Raw genomic sequence first — 21,275 nt, 5'->3', positions numbered from 1 at the left:
CATTTTATAAATCTTACTCTCTCAATTCGAGAATATAAGACATTTTTAATTGAATCTCGTCTCAATGAATTAGTTAATTATTTTTAAAATAATATTATTTTTTTATATTTACCTTTATTTAACAAGGGATTTATGTATCTCTAAGTTCTTCATTCAACACATGTATTCAGCAGTCACTACAAAATTCGAAGCTATGGCATGATCTTAATCTAGAAGAGGAGTACTCCTCTTTTAGGAAGAGATGTTAATCTAGAAGATCCAAAGCTATGGCATTTGCTCTTATTTCTGCAAGTTTTGATGTCAACAACAATAATGAGAGATTGGAGACCAGTGATTTGAGTGCGTTCTCTCAGAGCTTCTTTCCTTCTTTCTCCACCACAACCCCTTTCTTGAGCATGGCGGTGGAAGTTGAGGCATGTGGATTTTGCTGAGTTATTTTTGTGGGTTCAAGGTCATCTTTGACAGGCCCACCTTTTGCCATACTCTTGACTTAGTGTAATGTCTCCCTTACTAATTCACATTTTCTCCAAAGACCAAGGTAATCATGGCAAAGTTGTAAAATTCATACAAATGGGGTCCAAGTTTTCAAACTTAAAATAATGCTCTAATGACAACAACAAATATGAGTGGAAACTTTGTAAAACAACTGCAAGACTAGAGTACATTCCTTGTCTTGATAATTGGTGAGCTATTAGAAAGCTTCAAAGTATCAGTCATTGTGAACATCAAGAGAGACACTGTCCTGAAAAAGCTCCCACCTATCTAGTTCCTCTACTTGAGGGCTACAGAATCCCAATTAAGTGGCTTAGCAGCAAGGAAATGGTTAGTGACATATATTAGATGAAAATAACATGTTGTTACTTAATGTTGAAGTTTTATTTTGGTACCAATTGTAGATATGGTACAACAATGTGCCACACACAAATCTTATAGAAGTTAAGGGTCATCAAAATTGGGTCAAAGTTACTGGAGAATACCTTAGTTTTCCTGGAGGTGGAACCTAGTTTAAGTATGATGCTCTTCCTTACATAGAATTCATTTAGAAAGTAATCGATTCTCATATATCTCTATGTAGTCAATGCCATTCTATTTCTAATATGTTATTTTGCATAATTGATTGTTCTTGCTAAATATTCTTGAAAACCTACAACTTGATTCTTCCATTACAGGAAAGCAAAAATATAGTTATGTCATTTGCTGCATATATAGCAACATCCTTGTTTTTTTGTAAGAAGATACATTCATAATTAAACATGCATATAGCCATGCTTATCTTTCATATCAAGTGCTGGGAAGGCTAATGTATATATTGAATAACGAATTAGGTTGGTTCTTTTGTTGTCAACAAAGCTCTTAAAGTTAACATTTAAAAGTTATATTTCCTCTTTTTCCTACTTTTGCCAGCAATTTTATATATTTTGGGGTTGCATACTAATATCTAACAATAGTTTCTCAATAAATAACTAAATCTTGGGAAAAAATGATGATGAAAAAGATACAAGTATATTTAATTTTTGATTGTGTGTAGAGAAATGGTTGTTGGTTGATGTTTAAATGTCAAAACGTAAGGGCATGTATAATTATATTTACCATTTTAAGGCATTGTAAAATTTTTAAAAATTTTGAACCGAACTATTACCATCCTTTGGTCATCTAACTCGTCAACTTTAGTACCTACTTATAGTGTGTTTGGATATCCACTGAAAGTACTTTTTATCATGTTTAGCAATAAGGGGAAATGTATATTTCCTAGAAGTAATAATGCTTTCAGTGAAGGTATTTTCAGCTTTCATCCAAACATGCATTTATTCACTATGGTTGTCTTGGTCTACTCTGCCTTCATAATCCACCAATAATGTCACAATCTTATTTCACAATGTAAGGTTTATATAATGAAACAAATTTCATCTCTTGTATATACTTTCAGTAATTCAATTTTAGTGGTATTTTATTTCTCAATTTTATTTTTCATATATGTGTTGTCATGCCCTTTAACTTCTTTTAAGTTTAATAACTTGTTAATATGTTGACTTCAAAATTTTACTTCTTATTTGATTGGCATCTTCTCTTGAATGGGTTCTTGTACAATGTTTTAAAATTTTAGTTCCCATTAGATCAGTATCTTCTCTTGATTGGGCACTTGTATAATGGTCTAGTCTCTTTGTAATATAGTACAAGGGAAAAGAAGTCGTGTTATATTGGACGTTGGATGAGTGGTAGCTAGCTTTGGAGGCTTCTTGTTCAAAATAGATGTTCTTACCATGTCATTTTCTCCTAAAGATGCGCATGAGGCCCAAGTACAATTTTCACTTGAACTGAATTCATGCCATATTAGGTGTTATAGGCTCAAAAAGATTGCCTTTCCCCAGTTCTATCTTTGATCTTTTCCACTATGCATGCTATAAAGTCCCTTTGAACATTAAAGGTGGATAAACCTTTCACAAACTTCTATTTTTCTTAACTTCTATTATTTCCATTTATGCTTGAATTATCTAATAATGCCCTATTAATTGTACTATGTAGGTGGTAGGCTATTGTTGGAGCTTGACTGTGTCTTGCGACCAAGAGGTTACTTTATCTGGTCTGTTACCCCAATGTAGTGGCAAAGCTAGGATCCTGGGTCAAGGAGGTAGTGGTGAAGCCAAGATCTTCAACACAGAAAACTTTTCTATTTTTTCCAAATTCATTATTTCTCTTTCCTTCTTTCTTTCCCCTTGTTTCTTAATTCAACTTTTAGTTGAAGACTTACAAATGCATCAAGCTAGCAAAAGGCACTCAGTGAATTTACTTCTGAGTCTTAAATCTTCATTCTTTATTGCCTTTTTTTTTCTGGCTAGTCCTTGACTAGTATTTAGGATGAGGATGACATAAGTTTGGTTTTAGTCAAATTAGGTTTTTTTTTTTCTATTAGTTAAAGGATTGATAAATAATATTGGTATTTATGTATAGTGAAATTATGAGCTAATATTCACTAGGCTTTGAGTTTAAAAATTGAATAGGTCTAGGCTAAAACATAAGATTGAAATGGGATTAAAGTTTAAAATATTAACATAAAGGGGTGCAAAATATAAGAAGGAGAGGGTGCAAATTGTAAAATATAACAATACATACCCTTATATATGTCATTTTTCCCAACATGTGGCTTCGCCATTGTCATTGTGTATCAAAAGAATCCAGAAAACTACTCTAGCATTTGGAGAGGTAAAGCTCATTTTACCTAAGTTCTTGTTACTGGTAAAAACCACCATGTGGGCTGATTTTATGGAAAATTTATTTGCTACAAATATGAGTGAAATTACAAAGTCACTGTGCTAGGATATGATGGTGATTGGAAAGGACAAATTGAATGGAATGGTAGCTGCAATATGCAAAAAACCTATAAATGCCCTAAGGGGGTGAATTAGGCGAATTAAAAATTTAAATGATTTGCAGTAATAATAAAAGTAATGAAGGAATGAAATCACCAATCACAAGAGTTAGAAGAGTAGAGCTTAACATAAGTGATTTATCCTAGTTCGACTCCTATCACTTGAGTCTATGTCCAATCCTCAAGAACCTCCTGAGATTTTCAACTATATTACCAAGATTAATCTGAGCTTTTGGTTGCCTCAATATATCAACAGACTTCACAATAGGTTTGAAACTCTCCCCCTTACAAAGGTAATGAAAAATCCCTTTAAACTCCCCGAGCTTAAGTTCCTTTATTTTGAAGATATAAAATAGGGATAAAAAGAGTAAGTTCAAGAATGAACTAATACTGCTTTTAAACTTTCTCTAAGAGTATATATATAATCAATGAAGATCTCTAACAATAAATGATACACAGAAGGTAGATAAATTTTAATGCTCAAGTAATCACAGAATTTTCTTATTGGCTCATATTATTCCTTTTATCTTCAAGTTTCATAAACAAGTCTATTTATAGTTGGAGATCACAAATGATCCGTTACACTTATAAAATTTTCTGTTGAAGGTTGCTTGAAAACTGATTAATTCTTTCCTTCATGTTTCCTTAGATATCCGAGCTTATCTGAGATTCTTCAATGGATGAGGCAATGAAACAGTGCTTTATGGTAAAGACTTTCTCTTTTGTACAATAACCGCTAAAAACATTAAATGCTTCTGACAAAAGTGGTTAAAGCTTATACGTTTTAGTTAAAGTTGACAAAATGTTATTTGAGTAGGCTCATTTACTTTTTGTAAGCCTTCTCAATTTTTCATCTGTAACTCTGTGCTATTTTGTAGTTTTCAAATTTCTTTAAGATGTATCTTGCTCTCACTGATTCTTTTAGAGATAAATTCTCTTTCTAAAAAAATACCATTTCGAATTACAAACACTTTATTATTGGTAGGATTGTAGACATAGTATTCCTTTATTTCTTTAGGATACCCCACAAAAAGGTACTTTGTGGATTTGGGTACTAACTTGTCTGAGACATGTTTCTTAACATAAACCTCACTTCCCCAAATCTTAAGAAAAGATAAACTATGTTTCTTCCTAGTCCATATCTCATATAGTGTCTTCTTAATTTCCTTAGATGGAACACGATTCAGTGTGAACATAGTTATTTTTAGTGCATGGCCCCAAAAGGATGGTGGTAGATCTACTTGACTCATCATGGATCGAAACATATCTAATAGTGTCCGATTTCTCTGCTCAAAAACACCATTTCATTGTGGTGTTGCCAGAGGAGTTAATTATGAGACTATCCCATAACTCTAAAGATGATCAATGAATTCTTGGCTTAAATATTCACCTCTTCAATCAAATCAAAGAGTTTTAATAGTCTTACTAAGTTAGTTTTGTACTTCATTTTAGAATATTTTAAACATTTTAAAAAATTTGGATTTGTGTTTCATTAGGTAGATATCTCCATATTTACTGTAGTCATTAATAAAGGTAATGAAGTACAAATAACCCCCTTTGACAGTTGTACACATTATCCACATACATTTGTATGTATGAGTCCTAGTAAGTCATTAGCCTTCTCACCATGCCTAGTAAAAGGTGCTTTTGTTATCTTTCCTAATAAACAAGATTCGCAAGTGTCATAAGATTCAAAATCAAATGAGTTAAGAAGTCCATCATGATGGAGCTTAGAAATGCGTTTCTCATTTATATGAGGTAAGTTGGATTCAAATTGTTCGATTTGATCCTTTTAGTAGTTATGTTATAGATGCTTTTATTACTAATATGTTCTAGATTTAAAAGATAATGACTAAAATGCAAATCATCATTAGCATAAAAAATGTCATTTTGATAAATAGAACATTTGCCATTCCCAGAACCTTCCTTATCCAAATAAGAAAGAGAAACAATATTGCTACTCAAAGCAGAAATATAATAGTAATTATTCAAAACTAATAAAAGCCCACTAGAAAAAAGTAATTCATAAGTGCCTGCGGCTAAAGCAACAACTCTTGTTCTGTTTCCAACTCATAGGTCCACTTTACCCTTTAATAACTTTCTACTGTCTCTAAGACCCTGCACATTTGTACAAATGTGAGAATCACATGCAGTATCTAATACCCATGCAAAAGAAGTAGAAAGGTGAATGTCTATAACATAAATACATAAAGGAGTAGCCCTGCTATCCTTCTTCTTTTTCAGATCTTCTAGGTAGAGCTTGCAGTTCCTCTTCCAATGACCTGGTTCATTTCAAAAAAAGCAAACTCCTTCATTTGGAGGCTTTACCTTCTTGGTTGGAGGCTTGGTTTCGGGCTTGTTTGACTCTTTGGTCTTACCATCTAGGCCTTTACCCCTTCCCTCACCCTTGCATTTGCCTTTCTTTTTCATACCCTTTTCTTTCTAAACCATTAAAATAGTGCTAGGCTTTTTCTTAATGTTTTGCTCAGCAGTTTTAAGCATCCTGTGCAGTTCAAAAATGGATTTCGCCATGTCATTCATGTCATAGTTCATAACAAACTAGTCATTAAATTTTAGGAGTGAGTTCAAAATCAAATCTGTAACTAACTCCTGGCTTAGGGAAAATCTGAGGCTCTTAAGGTGATCAATATAGCTCTTTATCTTTAAAACATAAGTGCCAACTAATGCACCCTTAGCCTCTTGGAGGAGTGTCAGGCCTTTATGGTCTCATACCTCTCTTGCCTTACTTGTTGCTGGAACATTTCCTTAAGATGTACAATCATCTCATAAGCCTCCATGTGTTCCAAATCTCTTTAAAGTTTTGGAACCATGGTAGCTAGTATTAGGCATCCTACATCCACCAAGTCATTGGTATGCTTTGTGTAAGCATCCCTTTGAGCTCTTGCAGAGTTGGTTGGAGGCTCCTTAGGAATGGGTTCATCTAGGAAATAAGCCTTTCTTTCCTACTTGAGAACAATTCTCAAGTTCTTGAACTAACCAAGAAAGTTCGTCCTCTCAAGGACTGATCACAACGATAGTGTAGCAATGTTATTAGTCGACATGATTCTATAATAAAATACAAAAAGTCAATTTTATATCTCTTACTAAAACTAACAACCCTCAAATTTGATTAGTGGTCTAAGACCTATATTTTACTTAAATTTAAGTATGCTTTGGCAGGACGTTTGAAATCAAGTTATTTTGGTAGGTAACTCATTTACCAATTACATCACATGTAACTCTTAGATCTTTATGGGATTCAATCATCATATGATTCGACATTTTTAATCCCATCTAATGCCTTGAGATCCAAAACTATTTTGATAATCTCAATTAAGTCAAGCAATAATGAATCTTTGTGAGTAGCACCATTACTCACGCTTGTCTTATCAAGATAACCCAAATGTATCCACTTTAGTGGATCCTACATTTGAGTAATCTAAGTTTTGACAAGTATTTATTAATTGATGGCATTATGACTTAAAATTTTGATTAGAGGGTTTGATTTATTAATTTAATAACTGTATAAAGTGAAAGCAGTTATATCTCATACAAAATCATGCATATTATGATCTAATTAAAAGAATAATTAAACGTGACACAATATGGCTTATCAACCAATGAAAGGACCTCTCTAAGAAAATGAATTACATCAAGAAACCTCGTTTATACAAACAAGGGGATTGGGATGAGAAGAAAATGTACATTCAAAGTTTATTGAGAGAGGCATGACATGCAGGCCATATTTAAAATTTACAATCCTTGTAAAACTAGAGCCATATGTGTCACCATACCCAAACAACTTCAAGGTAAAGAAAAAACACAACAAATAAATAATTCATATATAATGAAAGGCTATAAATTATGAATTAGGTTGCGCTACGTAGAGCTTTCAAAAAGCTTATTCTCTTTGAATGAGTTACTGCCCTAGACCGTTTGGATTCATCAATCATATTGACAATCTAACCTAAACCATATGAGGATGCAAACGAACAATAATGACATTGAGAACATATATTATATGGACGAACATTAGTCATATTGAGAATGTACATCATATAGCTAAATATTAGTCATATTAATTTATTTAAATTCATATAAATTCGATTATATAAAACGAGTGTATATATATATTTTTGAAAACATCACATGAAAAATATATATGGATTTCAAAAATATCACATATAAATTTCAAAAATTTCAAAACAACATTCATCTAAAGAAGTTCATCACATGAAGATCTAAGAACGTAATCAACTAAAATCCAACTTAAATGAAAATTTAACCTAGTTCTGGTACCACTTTTGGATAGGGAGGTGAGGCAAAAGATTAAAAATTTTAAAGTCCCTATCCTAATATGGACCAAACAAACTTATTTAAGTTAAGGTGGATATAAGAGTTTTCTTTTAATTCTTCAAATTTAGTGCATGTTCTCTTCAAGAGTTTGAATCTTAGGAGCTAACAATGTAGATCTACTCCCTCTACCGATATCCACACAAATAACTTTCTAACTCAAATAACGTGCTAGTGCTCCCAACGTTCGTTCTTATTTGAACATTAATTTTTCTTTTTATAAGGTGTTTTGTGACTCTCAAAGTGTTTTTGCCATCAAAACTTTTCTAACTCTCTCCTCCTTCAAAAAAGATGTCCCAATTTATATATAGTATATAGATCAGGGTTTTCGTCTTCTACTTAAAAGCCCACGAAAATTTAATTAAATTTATCTTATAAATTTAAATTATAAAATTAACATGATATAATATAATATAATATAATATAATATAATATACATATTATATTATATATATACGAATATATATACACACACATATATATTTCAAATATTATATATATATATATATTTAATTTTATATATCATAGACATATACATATGCATATACATATATATATATGTATTTCAAAAATATATATCTATATACATAAAATTATATTTTGAATTTTATATTTCATATAAATATATATATATATATATATATAATTCACCCTATATTACATTTATTAAATGTAGACATATTCCAAATTTAATGAACTTGGATATTATAGCTCGAGTTGGGCTGTTCTTGTGTGCAACCCTGTAGGCCCATATGAAATTGACAGTAGGCTAATTACGCTATTAGCCCACAAATCACAAGTGACCTCTAGCAAGACATTGCAATTATCTAATTCACATAGAGATTGATGATCCAATATAATCATACAACTGTATCACATCCCTTTTGTCACGTGATATTTCGATCAAGTATGAGACATGAAATTGTCATTTTCCTTTACCTGATTATTACTTTTTCGATCTCTGAGTGGACTAATTGTAACAATGAAAAAAACCATTTTCATTGTAATATGACCATATATTTTTTCAGTATTACTCATCGAGGGGCTCAGTAATATCTTTCACTTAATGTAAGGGATAAATTTTATCTTGACCACTCACAGTCTTCTGTATGAATATCACTAAACTTAATAATAGCCTTTATGATCACCCGGTCAAAGGTAACTTTTGACAAGGTCAAAGTTTAGTGGTCATCACGTAGGAATCCATGATGATCTTAGGTTAAAAGGCTTAATAATATAGTTACATATGAGATAAGCTTATGATTTGTACCATGCAACTTTCTCATAGCAGGTCGGTCCAACACTTTGTACTTTTCAAGTGCCTATGAATTTGATTTGTATCTATATAATTAATCAAATTGATACTAGTCTTGTTTCATCTATGATCCCTCATAGATGACCGACCATGGACATTTAGGACAATCACTATAGTTTGTTCAAGGATACATTTATCATAGTGAACATGCAATTGATATGATAACAAAAGAAAAATTCATTAAATAATAATGTGCATAGTACAATGATTGGCCCTGGGCACAATTTTCAACAAAAAGGGCCCTAAATATTAACCTGTAAAAGTTCAAGAGGATGATTTGAATAAGAAGTATTAACAGGAAATGGAAATTTACATTGGCAAACATCACAACTCTTATTCAAAGTAGGTTTGCAAGTAATGAAAGAAGATTTCTAACTAAGAACACTAATAACAGTAGGGGAGGCATGACCTAATCTAAGATGCTGTAAATCAGAGGTAGGTATAATTTTGAATGTAAAGTAACAGTAGGTACTAAAGAAGAGGATACCCCACTTACATGACCCTAAAGAATGCAAAGACCATCTTGAACCTCGGATATACCAATCGTCTTCCAAGGGTCTAGGACCTGAATATTCAAAATTAAATAACAGAGAAGGTAATGAGTAAAGTTTAGAAAAGAAAATTAGACTATAGTTAATTTGGAAAATGAACAACACATTAGTAAGGCAAAGAGTTGGGGAAAGAGAGATGGTGCCTAAGTAACAAGCAAGAACAATGGAATCATCATGTAACTGAGCAAAAATAAGAGATATAGAGACTAAATCAAAAAATTGAGAAATAGAAGAGTAAATATGATCAGTTGTGCCACTATCATCAGAAAGCTGCATAAAAATTTGGGTGTTTAATTTGATTATTACCATCATCACTAACGAAAAAGTTAACAGTATATCGTTGAAAGTTGTTCACATGTGATGTCACGTTAAATACTTAAATGAAAATAATAAGGCTATTATTATAGTCATGTAATTTGATTTGAAGAGCTCATAGGCTTTATTTACTATTTCACATAACGTTTCCTCATTTACTTCCAAATATAGAGAGGTCGAGGTAAAGAGGATAACCAAACTCTATTGCCCTTTCTTTATGATCGTGTCAAGATCTCCGAGCAACCCAAAACGACACCGTAGAGAAAGGACTAGGTAATCCTTAAAGATGGAGGTGATATGAGGAATTGTCGCCGACAATAGGGTTAACCATTTCTGAATTGGAAGATAAGGAGCAGCTTTTGTAGAAAGTAAGTGAGAAATACCTAGAAGCAATAACATTTAAAGACTTATTGGAAGAGGTATCACAAGATTAACTTGTGCTGAAGGAGATAATGACGTAGAAGGTGTAGGAGTTTGCACGAAAGCAAGAAGTTTATTATATTGGTCCCTTATGAAATGGAAGGAGGCAGCAGAAGATGAAGACTGAGTAGTGCCATCAACTGGTATAGAAGCATCTAAAGTAGTTGTAAGGTGCACAGAGGAAGAATTTTGAGGCTTATAACTAGGTGAATAACTATTCTTCTTGTAACAAGTTTCCACAATATGCCCAGACTTGTCACAAAACGTGTAAAATTTGCTATTATTGCCAATGTTTCATGCAAGAGCACCTGTAGGAACAAGAAGACGAGATGAGGTGTGATTGAGGAAAAGTTTAAATGCCATACCTGAAGCAAGTTCGTGTTCTTGTTGAATAACTACTTCAAACACACAATTTATTGAAGGCGAGGGTCCAATAAGCATAATCTATGATTTGATAGCCAAAAAATGCTCATTCAATCCATTGAGAAATTGAATGACACAATCTTTTTAAAGATATGAGCGTGTATTGGTAAGAGCTCAACAAAAATGAGAAGGAGAATAGGAATAATGAGAAAGCAAATGAAGATTGGTTAATTCATCCCAAACAATCTTCAATCGAGTGAAATATTTTGTGATAAAGAGAATCACCTTGCTTCAACTAATAAAGTTCCTCTTGAAGTTCACAAACCCAAAAAATATCACCTTGATTAGACCAAACTTCATATGCTCGATCAATCCATGTGATGCTTTGTGCAATTATTAGCATTAATGATTGCTTGAGCTAGGTAAGGCCGAGATTGTTGCAATGCTACCATGGTAAGAAAAGCAGATCAGAAGTTCTTAGCATAGGAAGACTTCCATGAGCAAATTGAAACTTGTTCTTAGATAAAAAGGCCATCTTCATAGCCCGCGCCTACTGATGATAGTTGTCGCCATTCAACGCTGGATAAACAAGAAGCAATGCTAGATTTTCATTTGGATGAACATAATAGCAACTAGCTAAATCAGTAGAGGGATCAGTATATGAGGCCATGGGGTTAAGGTTTAATGGCACGAAACAAGGCAAAGAGAAAAGTGTAATCTCATTAGCTCTGTTACCACAATAGAATTTGTGAAAATAGTAACTTATCTTATTAATTCCAATATGAGATATATTTATACAAGGAAAAAAAGATCTATCAAGATCGATAAGAGATTAAAATAAATATCTATCGAGATCTATTAAAGAATAAAATAATAATAGAAAATAAAATAGTTATAATCACCCTAACTATATAAAACTATATACAATCAAAAATATAATATTGTCCTATGCCATTGCTTGACTAGAATGCTTTAGTACCCCAATTTTAAAGGCTTTACTCCTTATTTTAACTTAGGTGTAATTGAAGCATGTCACCCGTCCATCATTTATATTGTTTCTTCTATAAATTTCTAGTTGAAAGTGTTCCAGCATCCCTTATGGGGTTTACCCTTTTCATATATATTCATGCCACTAGAATTTGTTGATGAGGAACTTGGATAGACGTTGGCAATGTGGAAACCAAATTGATGTGACCACAACAAGGGATTCAAAATGATCTTGAAAATGTTCAAAGTCTTGGTTTATGAAATTGCTGGAATTTTCTTGTGTATCAAAACCAATTTTTTGGTTTAATTTGCATGTGAAGATTTGTATCAAAGCCAACTTCAACATTTGAGCTACTCAATCATTAAAATGGTTATAAAACACCTTTTTATACCACAATGATTATAAGATACTTGAGGCTTGTGTATGCATAAGTTACTCGGTAGAATTTATTCTTTATGACTAAAATATATAAAACCTCTCTAAATTTTGAAACAGTTGTATATGACCTCCTTCACATTTAAACATTTTAAAATAACTCTCCTAACATTTAATTTTTATTTTTCAAACCCCCCTTAGTGTTAATTAACTCTATTTTGTTATTAATAGAGTTTGTTATGTCAGATTAATCAAATACATATGGCATAAGACATAAAAAATATTTTTATTAACTTTTTAACATGATTTAAGGAGGGAAAAAAATGTAATTTTTACTTTTAATGTATATTGTGAATAGTCTCATTTTTTTAAGTTAAGTGACGTTGTTCTCATTTTCCATTGTTAACATGAGATAATAGAAAAACTATAATTTTATTAGTCTTTATCATTTAAGCTTATATTAAACAAATAAAAAAATATCTGAAAGATATCATTGATAGAAATTATATAAATAAAAATTTATCCTTTAATACAAAAATACTATGCACCATTGATAACAAAGAAAAATATGGATAAAACTAATACAAAAGTAAATATTTAAAAATAATATAATTTTTTATAGATTATTTGCTTACATAAGATTCCATGCAAGTTTTTATGTGGCTTTTCTTAATCTGACATGACAAACTCTATTAATAACAAGTAGAGTTAATTAACAGTAAGGGGTTTTGAAAAACAAAATTAAAAGTTAAGTGACTTGATTTTAAATGTTTAAATATGAAAAATGTCGTATACAATTGCCTTAAAATTCAAGGGGTTTTTGTGCATATTAAATTTCTTTATATATACTCAAGCCAACTTCAACTTTTTAGTCCTGTGTGCATGCAAAGATGGATCTAGAGTTTTATAGTTGGGGGGCTTAACTGAAAATAAAATAAAAATTGGGGGACCAAAATCTATTGTAAAGTAATTTATAAAGAAAAACAAAATTTTGACTAAAGACTTAATGATGTGTAGGTAGCAAGAACCCTTCCTTGCCCTCCTTAGATCCATCTTTGTATGTTTGTGTACCCAAATTTGATGAAAATGACCACTTTTCTTATGTTCGCCATATTGGAATTTAAAATAAAAAAAATGTTGAGGTTGGCCAATTAGGTTTGTCCTCATCATGTAAACCTTTGTCATACTTTAATCTGTTTCTCAATAATATATTTGGTTTGCAAGAGTGAGAAGAGAAGCTTAGACAAGTCTAATGAAATGCCTAGAAATATAAGAATCACGGTTCTGGTGAAGAATGAAAGGACACACATCACAATTGATGCACTTTTGGTCTGCAAAAGTAAAGTAAAAACAAGTCCTACAAATGATTAACGCCCATCTGCAATCTCCAATGCTATCTGCTTTTGTATGCTATCATATCCAGATGAATTGCTAGTACCAGCAACCCTATATTCTTTAGGCATATGAGCAAGTAAGTATTCAGTTTCTTCTACCATGGCATCCTCACCCAAGGATGCCTTTCCATAGCAATCAAGCCCTCTAATTCCATTGCTACTTCCTTCATAGTCGGTCTTTCCTCTCCATTAACTTTAACACATCTCATTGCCAGAAAAGCAACTTCTTTCAACTGTTTAGCATTCTTCTTCTGATCTAACAATCTCCTATCAAGAGTTTCCCATAGACGGTCTCTTTTTAAGGAAGACTCAAAGTATATAGCCAAATTTCGTTGTTCTAGTCTACTAAATTCAACTGCTTTGTTTCCCGTAAGTAGCTCTACTAGCACAACCCCAAAGCTATAAACATCACTCTTTTCATTTAACTAACCAGTGTGGAGATACTCTGGATCCAAGTATCCAAGTGTTCCTTGCACCATCGTGGTAACTTGAGTTTCATCAAGAGGGACAAGTCTTGAAGCACCGAAGTCTGACACCTTTGCTCTATGATTGTGGTCTAGTAATATGTTGGTAGATTTTATATCTCGATGAATAATTGGAATAGAAGTTGCAGAATGCAAATATGAAATGGCTTCAGCAGTTTCTACAGCTATCTTTAATCTAGTCTCCCATGAAATAGAGCATTCATTCTTTAATGGGTCAATGTGGTCAAGAAGGGTGCCATTATCCACAAACTCATAGACTAACAAAGGAACATCGGTTTCAAGACAACACCCCAAAAGTTTCTCCACATTCCGATGATTGATTTGGGAAAGCACAACCACTTCATTGATAAAATCCTTAATTTGTCTAGGATCCCCTCCTACTTTGGACTTCTTAATAGCAATTAGCATGTTGTCAGGTAATACACCCTTATAAACTGTGCCTTGCCCCCCACGACCAAGGATTCTATCTTCATCAAAGTTGTTTGTGGCATTTTGAAGCTCAACTTGTGTAAATATTTTGGTTCTGTCAGTGTATCCTTGTTGTTGTGAAAGTCTTTGTAGCAGCATGTTTCCTCCATTTTGCTCAAAATTTCTTTCCCTAATTTGTTTCAGAGTTCTTTGCTTGTGTGCCCAACATAATGTGGAGACTAGCATGAAGCCAATCAACAAAGTTACACAAACACCTGCAACCAATGTAGTCCATAGTACAATTTCAAGTAGGAAAAACGATTTGAATTTTGGCAAATAAATATATGCAAGAAGTATATTGCTATGTTTATTTCTATTTGCTCCCTGCTCCAATCCAATGCCCATAATGGACCATACCATCCCTCGAATAAATAAATCGTACTGAGAAATTAGGAAACTCTATTATTAACTGGATACAACTCAAACAAACTGAAATAACAATAGCTTTTTTGAAAAGAGGGGTGTTGTAAAAGTGTTTTGGATGAATTTACATAAACATGATGGACGCAACGCGAGACAGAGTATTTACTATTTAGAGTCCTTTCGCCATGCAAGCTTCCTAGATAATTAAAAAAAAAAAAGCCTTCCGATTATTGAACAAAGTAAAGAAAACAAAAATTATTTTATGATGGAATTTTTCATTTCTAAAACTGAATCCAAAACAGAAAAACAGAGTCCATGACATTCTCACCGAGTGCTATTATAAGAATAAGCAAGTTAGGATTAGATTGAAGGAGAGTGTCCAAAGTGCAGCTAGTTCCATTAACGTAGCCATCGCCTTTATAACCAGGCGGACAAGAACAGTTGTAACTGCCATGGAATTGGGGCACTGCGCATGAACGGAGATACTGCAATTATTGGACTTGGGATCATCACACTCGTTAACATCTGAAAGTACAATTCAGGGGATCATGAAAACGTTAATCACGTAGAAAGGAAACGATAGAGGACATCAAAATGGAATCAGAATTACCCTAACACCCGTCCGGATAGATGTATGGATTTCCAGCTTGAAAGCCAGGCTGGCAAAAGCATCTGAATCCAAATCCACTGATGGAGTTCTGACAAAAGGCGTTGGAGGAGCATGTAGAATTGGAAGCTTCTCGGCAAGTACCCAAGTCTGGAATCTGTGGATCCACAATAGACCAATCTAGCACGAGCGTGGACATGTTGAATGGGAGGTGCTCCAGATAATGAGGAGAGAAATTAAAGGAGCCTTGTTTGGCAACAAAAGCATAACTGCAGTTGTTGAAGCGCCACACGTTTTTATGACCGTTGAAGCTAAATGATTGAAAAGTGATGTTCCGCATTCGAGGAGGAATATCGATTTGGCAACACCCAATTCCGGAGCAAGTTTCGCCGGCGTTCTGTTCTTGTGTGAGGAGCTGGTTACATCGCGACAAGCAGCCGGTGGAATAACTCTGTTCGTCCTGGAAACTGTTCGAGTAGCCGTAACTATCACAACCTACACTCAGGAACTTGTTTGCAGAGCTAGAAATGGGGAAAGCAGTGATGGTGAGAGAGGAAATCGAGTGGTCAAGATCCTCTACCACTTGCGCCGATTCATTGTAACAAATCTGGGAGACATACATGGAGATGTCCATGTGACCGTCGAGGGATATGTTGAGGACTTCGATATTTGAGGAGTCGAAATACAATTTGTAGTTGTAACAGGTGAGACTGAAGTATTGATTCAGAAAGCAGCCGTCTCCAACGCCAAATGGATATGGAATATCCTTATCTCCGCATTTGCGAAGGCAATGACCATTCTGGGATGGTCGAGCTTCACCGGCTGCTGTCAGGGGTGTTCATGGGACGAGACGAGACCGGAACACCCCAGTCTCGTGTCCCGTCCCAAAAAAAAGATCGGGACTGAATTTTGGTCCCGTGTCCCATCTCGTCCCGTTGAGAGTCGGGACGGGACCGGGACAAGATCGGGACGTCCCGTTGTCCCGATAAATGAAATAATATCGAAAAAAGATTTAGACAATAACGTTCATTAAAATTTTAAATCATATAATTTGTTAAGTTTAAAATCAAAACAACACAAGCACATAAATAACAATAATTTAAAATTAGTTATTGAATTATATTAATCACAACCACATATTATAATAACAAATATAAGTGATCTTTATGATATAAGATTAGCAACAATAGGCAAGTCAAATACAATATCAAATCATTGTTCTTCTACTTTAATGAAGATGTACTAAACTAATTACTCTTTTAAAAATAAGCAAGAAATATGTTATAAATAAAAATTATTAAATAGATAGATATAAGAATAAATTATATTAATATAATTAATATATTATAAAAAAAGATATCGCCATGTTTACTCCATACCATTAAAATTATCAATATAAAAAAATTTTAGTTTTAAATAAGAATTGTAAGTATTAAAATTATAATTGATATAATTAATATAAATATAAATTATATTAATATAATTAATATATTTAAAATAAAAAATAATATATATAATATTCGGGACGGGACGGGACGTCCTGATGGTAATTCCGTGTCCCGTCCCGTCTCGAACCCCTTTCATGTCCCGTCCCGTAAAGTCTCGTCCCGATTATTTTCGGGCCGGGACAAGACCCGTCCCGATATGATCGAGATATCAGGCCAGTTCTAAACACCCCTAGCTGCTGCTATGACCACTAACATCTGATACAGTTCTATTGGTGCAGTTCTTCTTCTACACAGCATAGACTGTATATATAGATGAGGACGAGCTTGCATTTCATGGCCACGCGTACGTAAGCACGATTCACTTCACGTGGATGCATCCATCCCATGATCCCATTCCACGAAAGAACGAACAGGGCCTAACGGAGAGACTTTGAACGAGTCAGTCAATTCCAATGGAGCTTCAGAAATTAAATGACACCATGCCTATCATTTTCTTCCAGAGTTATTGGTGATTCTATTTGAGATATCTATAATTCTGCGCCAAAATTTGTGATCTGCCTTGAATTCGTACCTTACCATTTCAGAATTTATTTCTTCGATGACGTTTATTTTTTTATTGTTATATTTGGTACACATGTTACATTGTTTGATTATCTTTTTTTTTTTTTTCCTCTCTCGTTATCCACAGCATATTTTTTTAATGTAATTATTTATAAAATCATTTTGAAAAGAATTATTCATCTTTATTTCAAACTATTACCCGTAACTTCTTTTAAATGAATATCACTGATATTAATTATTAAATTGGCATATGAAAGACTGAAAATAAACGACAAATAAAGAAAGCGAGGGATAGAGAAAAAATAGGCACAGAAAAATTATCCTAATTTAACCCTGTTAAATAAGTGCTTATGCTCAACCCTTTTGAGATAATTTAAAGATTCACCCTTCTATAAAATCACCAAGTACAATCCCAGAGGTCTTACACTCACTTTCGCCTGCAACCCAAGGCTTCCACGGCCAACCTTGAACTTAGCACATTTTAATTTTATTATGCAACTCACCCAAAACATTTTATTTCAAATTTTAATACTACTTTTAATAAATTTTAAACATTATAGTTTCTTTCATGATTTTGTATAATTTTGTCATTATTTTAAGTCTCCACCGTAATACAATTTGTTGGACTTTTTCAAACTTTTTTTAATATTCCAATTTTTGTATACATTTCATTTTCGATTTTGAATTTTTGTCTACAGTTAAACAAGGTTTAAATTTGGGAAAATGACAACAATACAATCTTTTTAAATTATATAAACAACATTTTAATCCTTTGAAATGCCATAATTCTCCCGAAGTCTTTAGATACTTTTGTCAATAGGGAATTAATATAAAGAAGAATGGTTGTGAATATTAGAATAAGACTTATGAATGACAATTGATATTTGCAACACTTAAGAATATCAAGATTTTAAATGTAAACTTATAAATTACTGTTGAATTTTTGTGATTTTAAGAAAAAAAAATGAGTCTTAGAACAAAACTTGTGAATAAAAGTTAATATTTACAACATTTAAAAAATATATCAAGATTTTAAATAAGAACTTACGAATTGCTATTGAATTCTAGTAATTTTAAAAATAAAAATTGTAAATCTTAGAATAAAATTTGTGAATGGTAATTGATATTTGAATTAAAGATAATTTGATTATTTATATTAATTTCTTAATGACAAAAAAGTCCCTAAAAATTTCAAAGAAATTATAGCATTTTGAGAGACTAAAATATTACTTATATGATTTAAAAATATTTTATCATTATTTTTTCATTAAATTTTAAATTAAAAGAATAAATAAAATTTTACAAATAATTAATCAAATTAATAATTATTTGATAGATGTGTGGGGCCGGGGGCCCCCCAAGCAACATTCCGTACTTATTTGTTGCGAAATTAATGGGCTCTTGATTTCAAGATGGAATTCTCCCAGTCGTTTGGTGATGCTCATGAAATTAAAAACAAAACAAAATTTGAGTCTTATTATTTTTAATAAATGTAAAATAATTTTTTAAAAAAATAGTAATAAAAAAGTTTTTAAAAATTTTATTAATATTATAACATTTTAAAAATTAAATTATTATTTATTTGTGAATATCAAAAAGATCGATGCACGATACACGGTTGCAGGAATTTCAACTACCAGATTTGACTGACTTAGTTGATTGTTTTCCAAACCATTAATTTTTGTGAGGTATTTCACATACACACGGTTACAAGATATTTGGGATGTAATTATTGTGATAACCATTACATTAAAATGTACTCCCTTCATTTAAAAATATAAAATATTTTTTAAAAAGTTGAATATTTAAAAATATAAAATATTTTTAATTTTTTGAGGTGTAATTATTTTTTTAAGTATCCTTATTAATAGTAACTTTATATTTATTATAGGGTGTTTAATAAGAATAAATATAAAAAGATAGAATTAGTTTGAAAGTAAATAAATACTTTATTGGAGGGTGTGATTCGTCTAAAAAATACTTTACATTTTTTATATTTGGATTTAATGATATAATGATATAATTTCATGTGAATTTATATTTGGATTCAAATTTGAACTAAATTATCTACTTGGATACATAAAAGTCTTTGAATTTAGATTTACATGTTTTATTATAATTCCTTATAATTTTAAATTTCATCTAAATCTTAATTATTTGAAATTCTAGTTACTTCAACATTCTTGTTTTCTTCACATTTTTTTTATCAATGCTTTTATTATTCTCATCACTCCTTCTATTTCCTCTTCTCATCTCTTACCGAGTGAAAGATAGAAGTAAATTTATTATTTTTTATCTTTTGTTTTTGCTGCAAATCTTATCACATCTCTCAATTACTTTTAAAATTTTTTACACTATCCAAATAAAGAATTTAAATGTAAAATTATTTATGCAACTCCATCAATTCCAAAACTATCCAATTGCATGTAACTTTGTTTGAGATAGCAGAATCTGTAAATTACTGCTATGGTGATAGAGATGGAATTTCCTTCCTTCTTGTCCTCAATTTAGAGATTATGTGCTTTCCTTTTAACTTTGTTTCCACTATGATTATGAACATCTTTACCTTACATCAAGTAAACAGGAAAATAAAATATTGGTGGAGAAATTATCATTCGATGAAGAGTCATGGGGAACAACAAAATGAGTCATAATGATTTTCCCATTCATGACAAAATATGAAATAATGAAGATTGTTAATTATGGTTGTGAAATAAATTTCATATTTTTTTTGAACGAAATTATCTTGGCCAGGCATAGAACTAAATACAAGCGTGTTGGATGGGTTCATGGAATTAATATAAAAGTGACATGTAGAAAAATGAGTGTTTAAAGTCAGTTGATTTTTCGGGGCATAAAGTCAGTTATTACATACAGAAAAGTGGAGTCTTCTGAGTCAGTCAATGTTATCATTAGAGGAAAAACACACATTGGAATTTGGGAGCCTTGGTTTTTATTCTAGTTTTTATTTTTAGAAATTATTTTATATTATTAAAAAAAAATTCTAATAAAATATAGTTATAAATATTTTTAACATGTAATTATAAGTATACAGAGTAACTATTATTATTAAATATATTATTAAAAATTTATTATTGCTAAACTTGTTTAAAAGGATGAAGAGTAGCAATTAAAAAAAGAGACATATTGATCATTGTACAATAAAAATATACCCCTGCTCTCCCAATCCCCCCAATTTATAGGGTAGTGTTTGGAGGGAAAGTAAGGGGAGATTTTTTTTTTTTAAATTTTTTCTTTTCTCCACTCCACTTTTCCAACCAAACAAGGAGAGGAGAGCAATGTTGAAGGTGGTGACATTGTAGGCACAAGCAGCCATCTCTAGTTTGCCAGCTTGTCGAGCCATATTCAATTTTTGTTTCTAGGTTACATAAACTTTACTATCATTGTAATTAAAATACTTGCATTCGGATCTTTCGCTCTGTTAACAGTAGTAATCGGATCAAGATCACATGGGTAACTGGGGATATTAGCATAGATAGAGACTTTTTTTTAATCAAGTTTACCTAGATTTAATCTTGCTTCTAATTCAACTAGTAACGCAAACCCATAGGAGAGACAGTAGATGGGAGTGATTAAAGGGAGTAGCTAAAGCATAGCCTCTAGCAATAAATGGAATGCTTATTAGAGGTGGCACTTGGAGCTGAAGTCATTCAGCTTAGTGCCTATTTAAATTTTAATTGAGTATAATAGATTATAAAAATAATTAATTAAGTAATAAATTTTAATCATAATTGATTATATTATAACGTAATTTATTTGGATACTGTTTTTTTTAAAATTGATTTTAATATAATTGAAGATGTTTAGATAATTAATTAAAATAAATTTTAGCTATATAAATTATTATAAAATTTAATTCTTAAATACCAAACATTAATTTT

General features: G+C 31.8%; 2 protein-coding genes across 2 annotated transcripts; both read right to left on the bottom strand.

Annotated features, from left to right (window-relative positions):
• Window positions 1–13,554: 13,554 nt before the first annotated feature.
• LOC129317149 (wall-associated receptor kinase 3-like) lies at window positions 13,555–14,588 on the bottom strand. Its single transcript, XM_054961506.1, has one exon. It carries the CDS (start codon window positions 14,578–14,580, stop codon window positions 13,867–13,869), a length of 714 nt encoding a protein of 237 aa, XP_054817481.1. The 5' UTR covers window positions 14,581–14,588; the 3' UTR covers window positions 13,555–13,866.
• A 9-nt stretch (window positions 14,589–14,597) lies between these two features.
• On the bottom strand, window positions 14,598–20,737 carry LOC129317501 (wall-associated receptor kinase 2-like). The gene is made up of 4 exons (XM_054961816.1): window positions 20,653–20,737; window positions 15,374–16,189; window positions 15,182–15,282; window positions 14,598–14,609 (listed from the first exon to the last, which is right to left on the bottom strand). The coding sequence occupies exons 1-4, from the start codon at window positions 20,735–20,737 to the stop codon at window positions 14,598–14,600; spliced, it is 1,014 nt and encodes a 337-aa protein (XP_054817791.1).
• Between the last annotated feature and the right edge of the window lie 538 nt (window positions 20,738–21,275).

The sequence above is a fragment of the Prosopis cineraria genome, unplaced genomic scaffold (assembly GCF_029017545.1).
Source record: "Prosopis cineraria cultivar Desert tree isolate PC_DT_omini unplaced genomic scaffold, ASM2901754v1 PC8, whole genome shotgun sequence".
Lineage (NCBI taxonomy): Eukaryota > Viridiplantae > Streptophyta > Magnoliopsida > Fabales > Fabaceae > Prosopis > Prosopis cineraria.
This window is presented reverse-complemented; position numbering and strand designations above follow the sequence as displayed.

What these genes read in the sequence shown, in the direction of transcription:
- LOC129317149 (XM_054961506.1), bottom strand. Translation starts at nt 14,580, where the DNA reads ATGCTAGTCTCCACATTATGTTGGGCACACAAGCAAAGAACTCTGAAA.
- LOC129317501 (XM_054961816.1), bottom strand. Translation starts at nt 20,737, where the DNA reads ATGGCTCGACAAGCTGGCAAACTAGAGATGGCTGCTTGTGCCTACAAT. An exon ending in TGCTCTCCTCTCCTTGTTTG is followed by an intron (nt 16,190 to 20,652) that starts GTTGGAAAAGTG and finishes CACCCCTGACAG; the next exon opens with CAGCCGGTGAAGCTCGACCA. An exon ending in ATACATCTATCCGGACGGGT is followed by an intron (nt 15,283 to 15,373) that starts GTTAGGGTAATT and finishes TTGTACTTTCAG; the next exon opens with ATGTTAACGAGTGTGATGAT.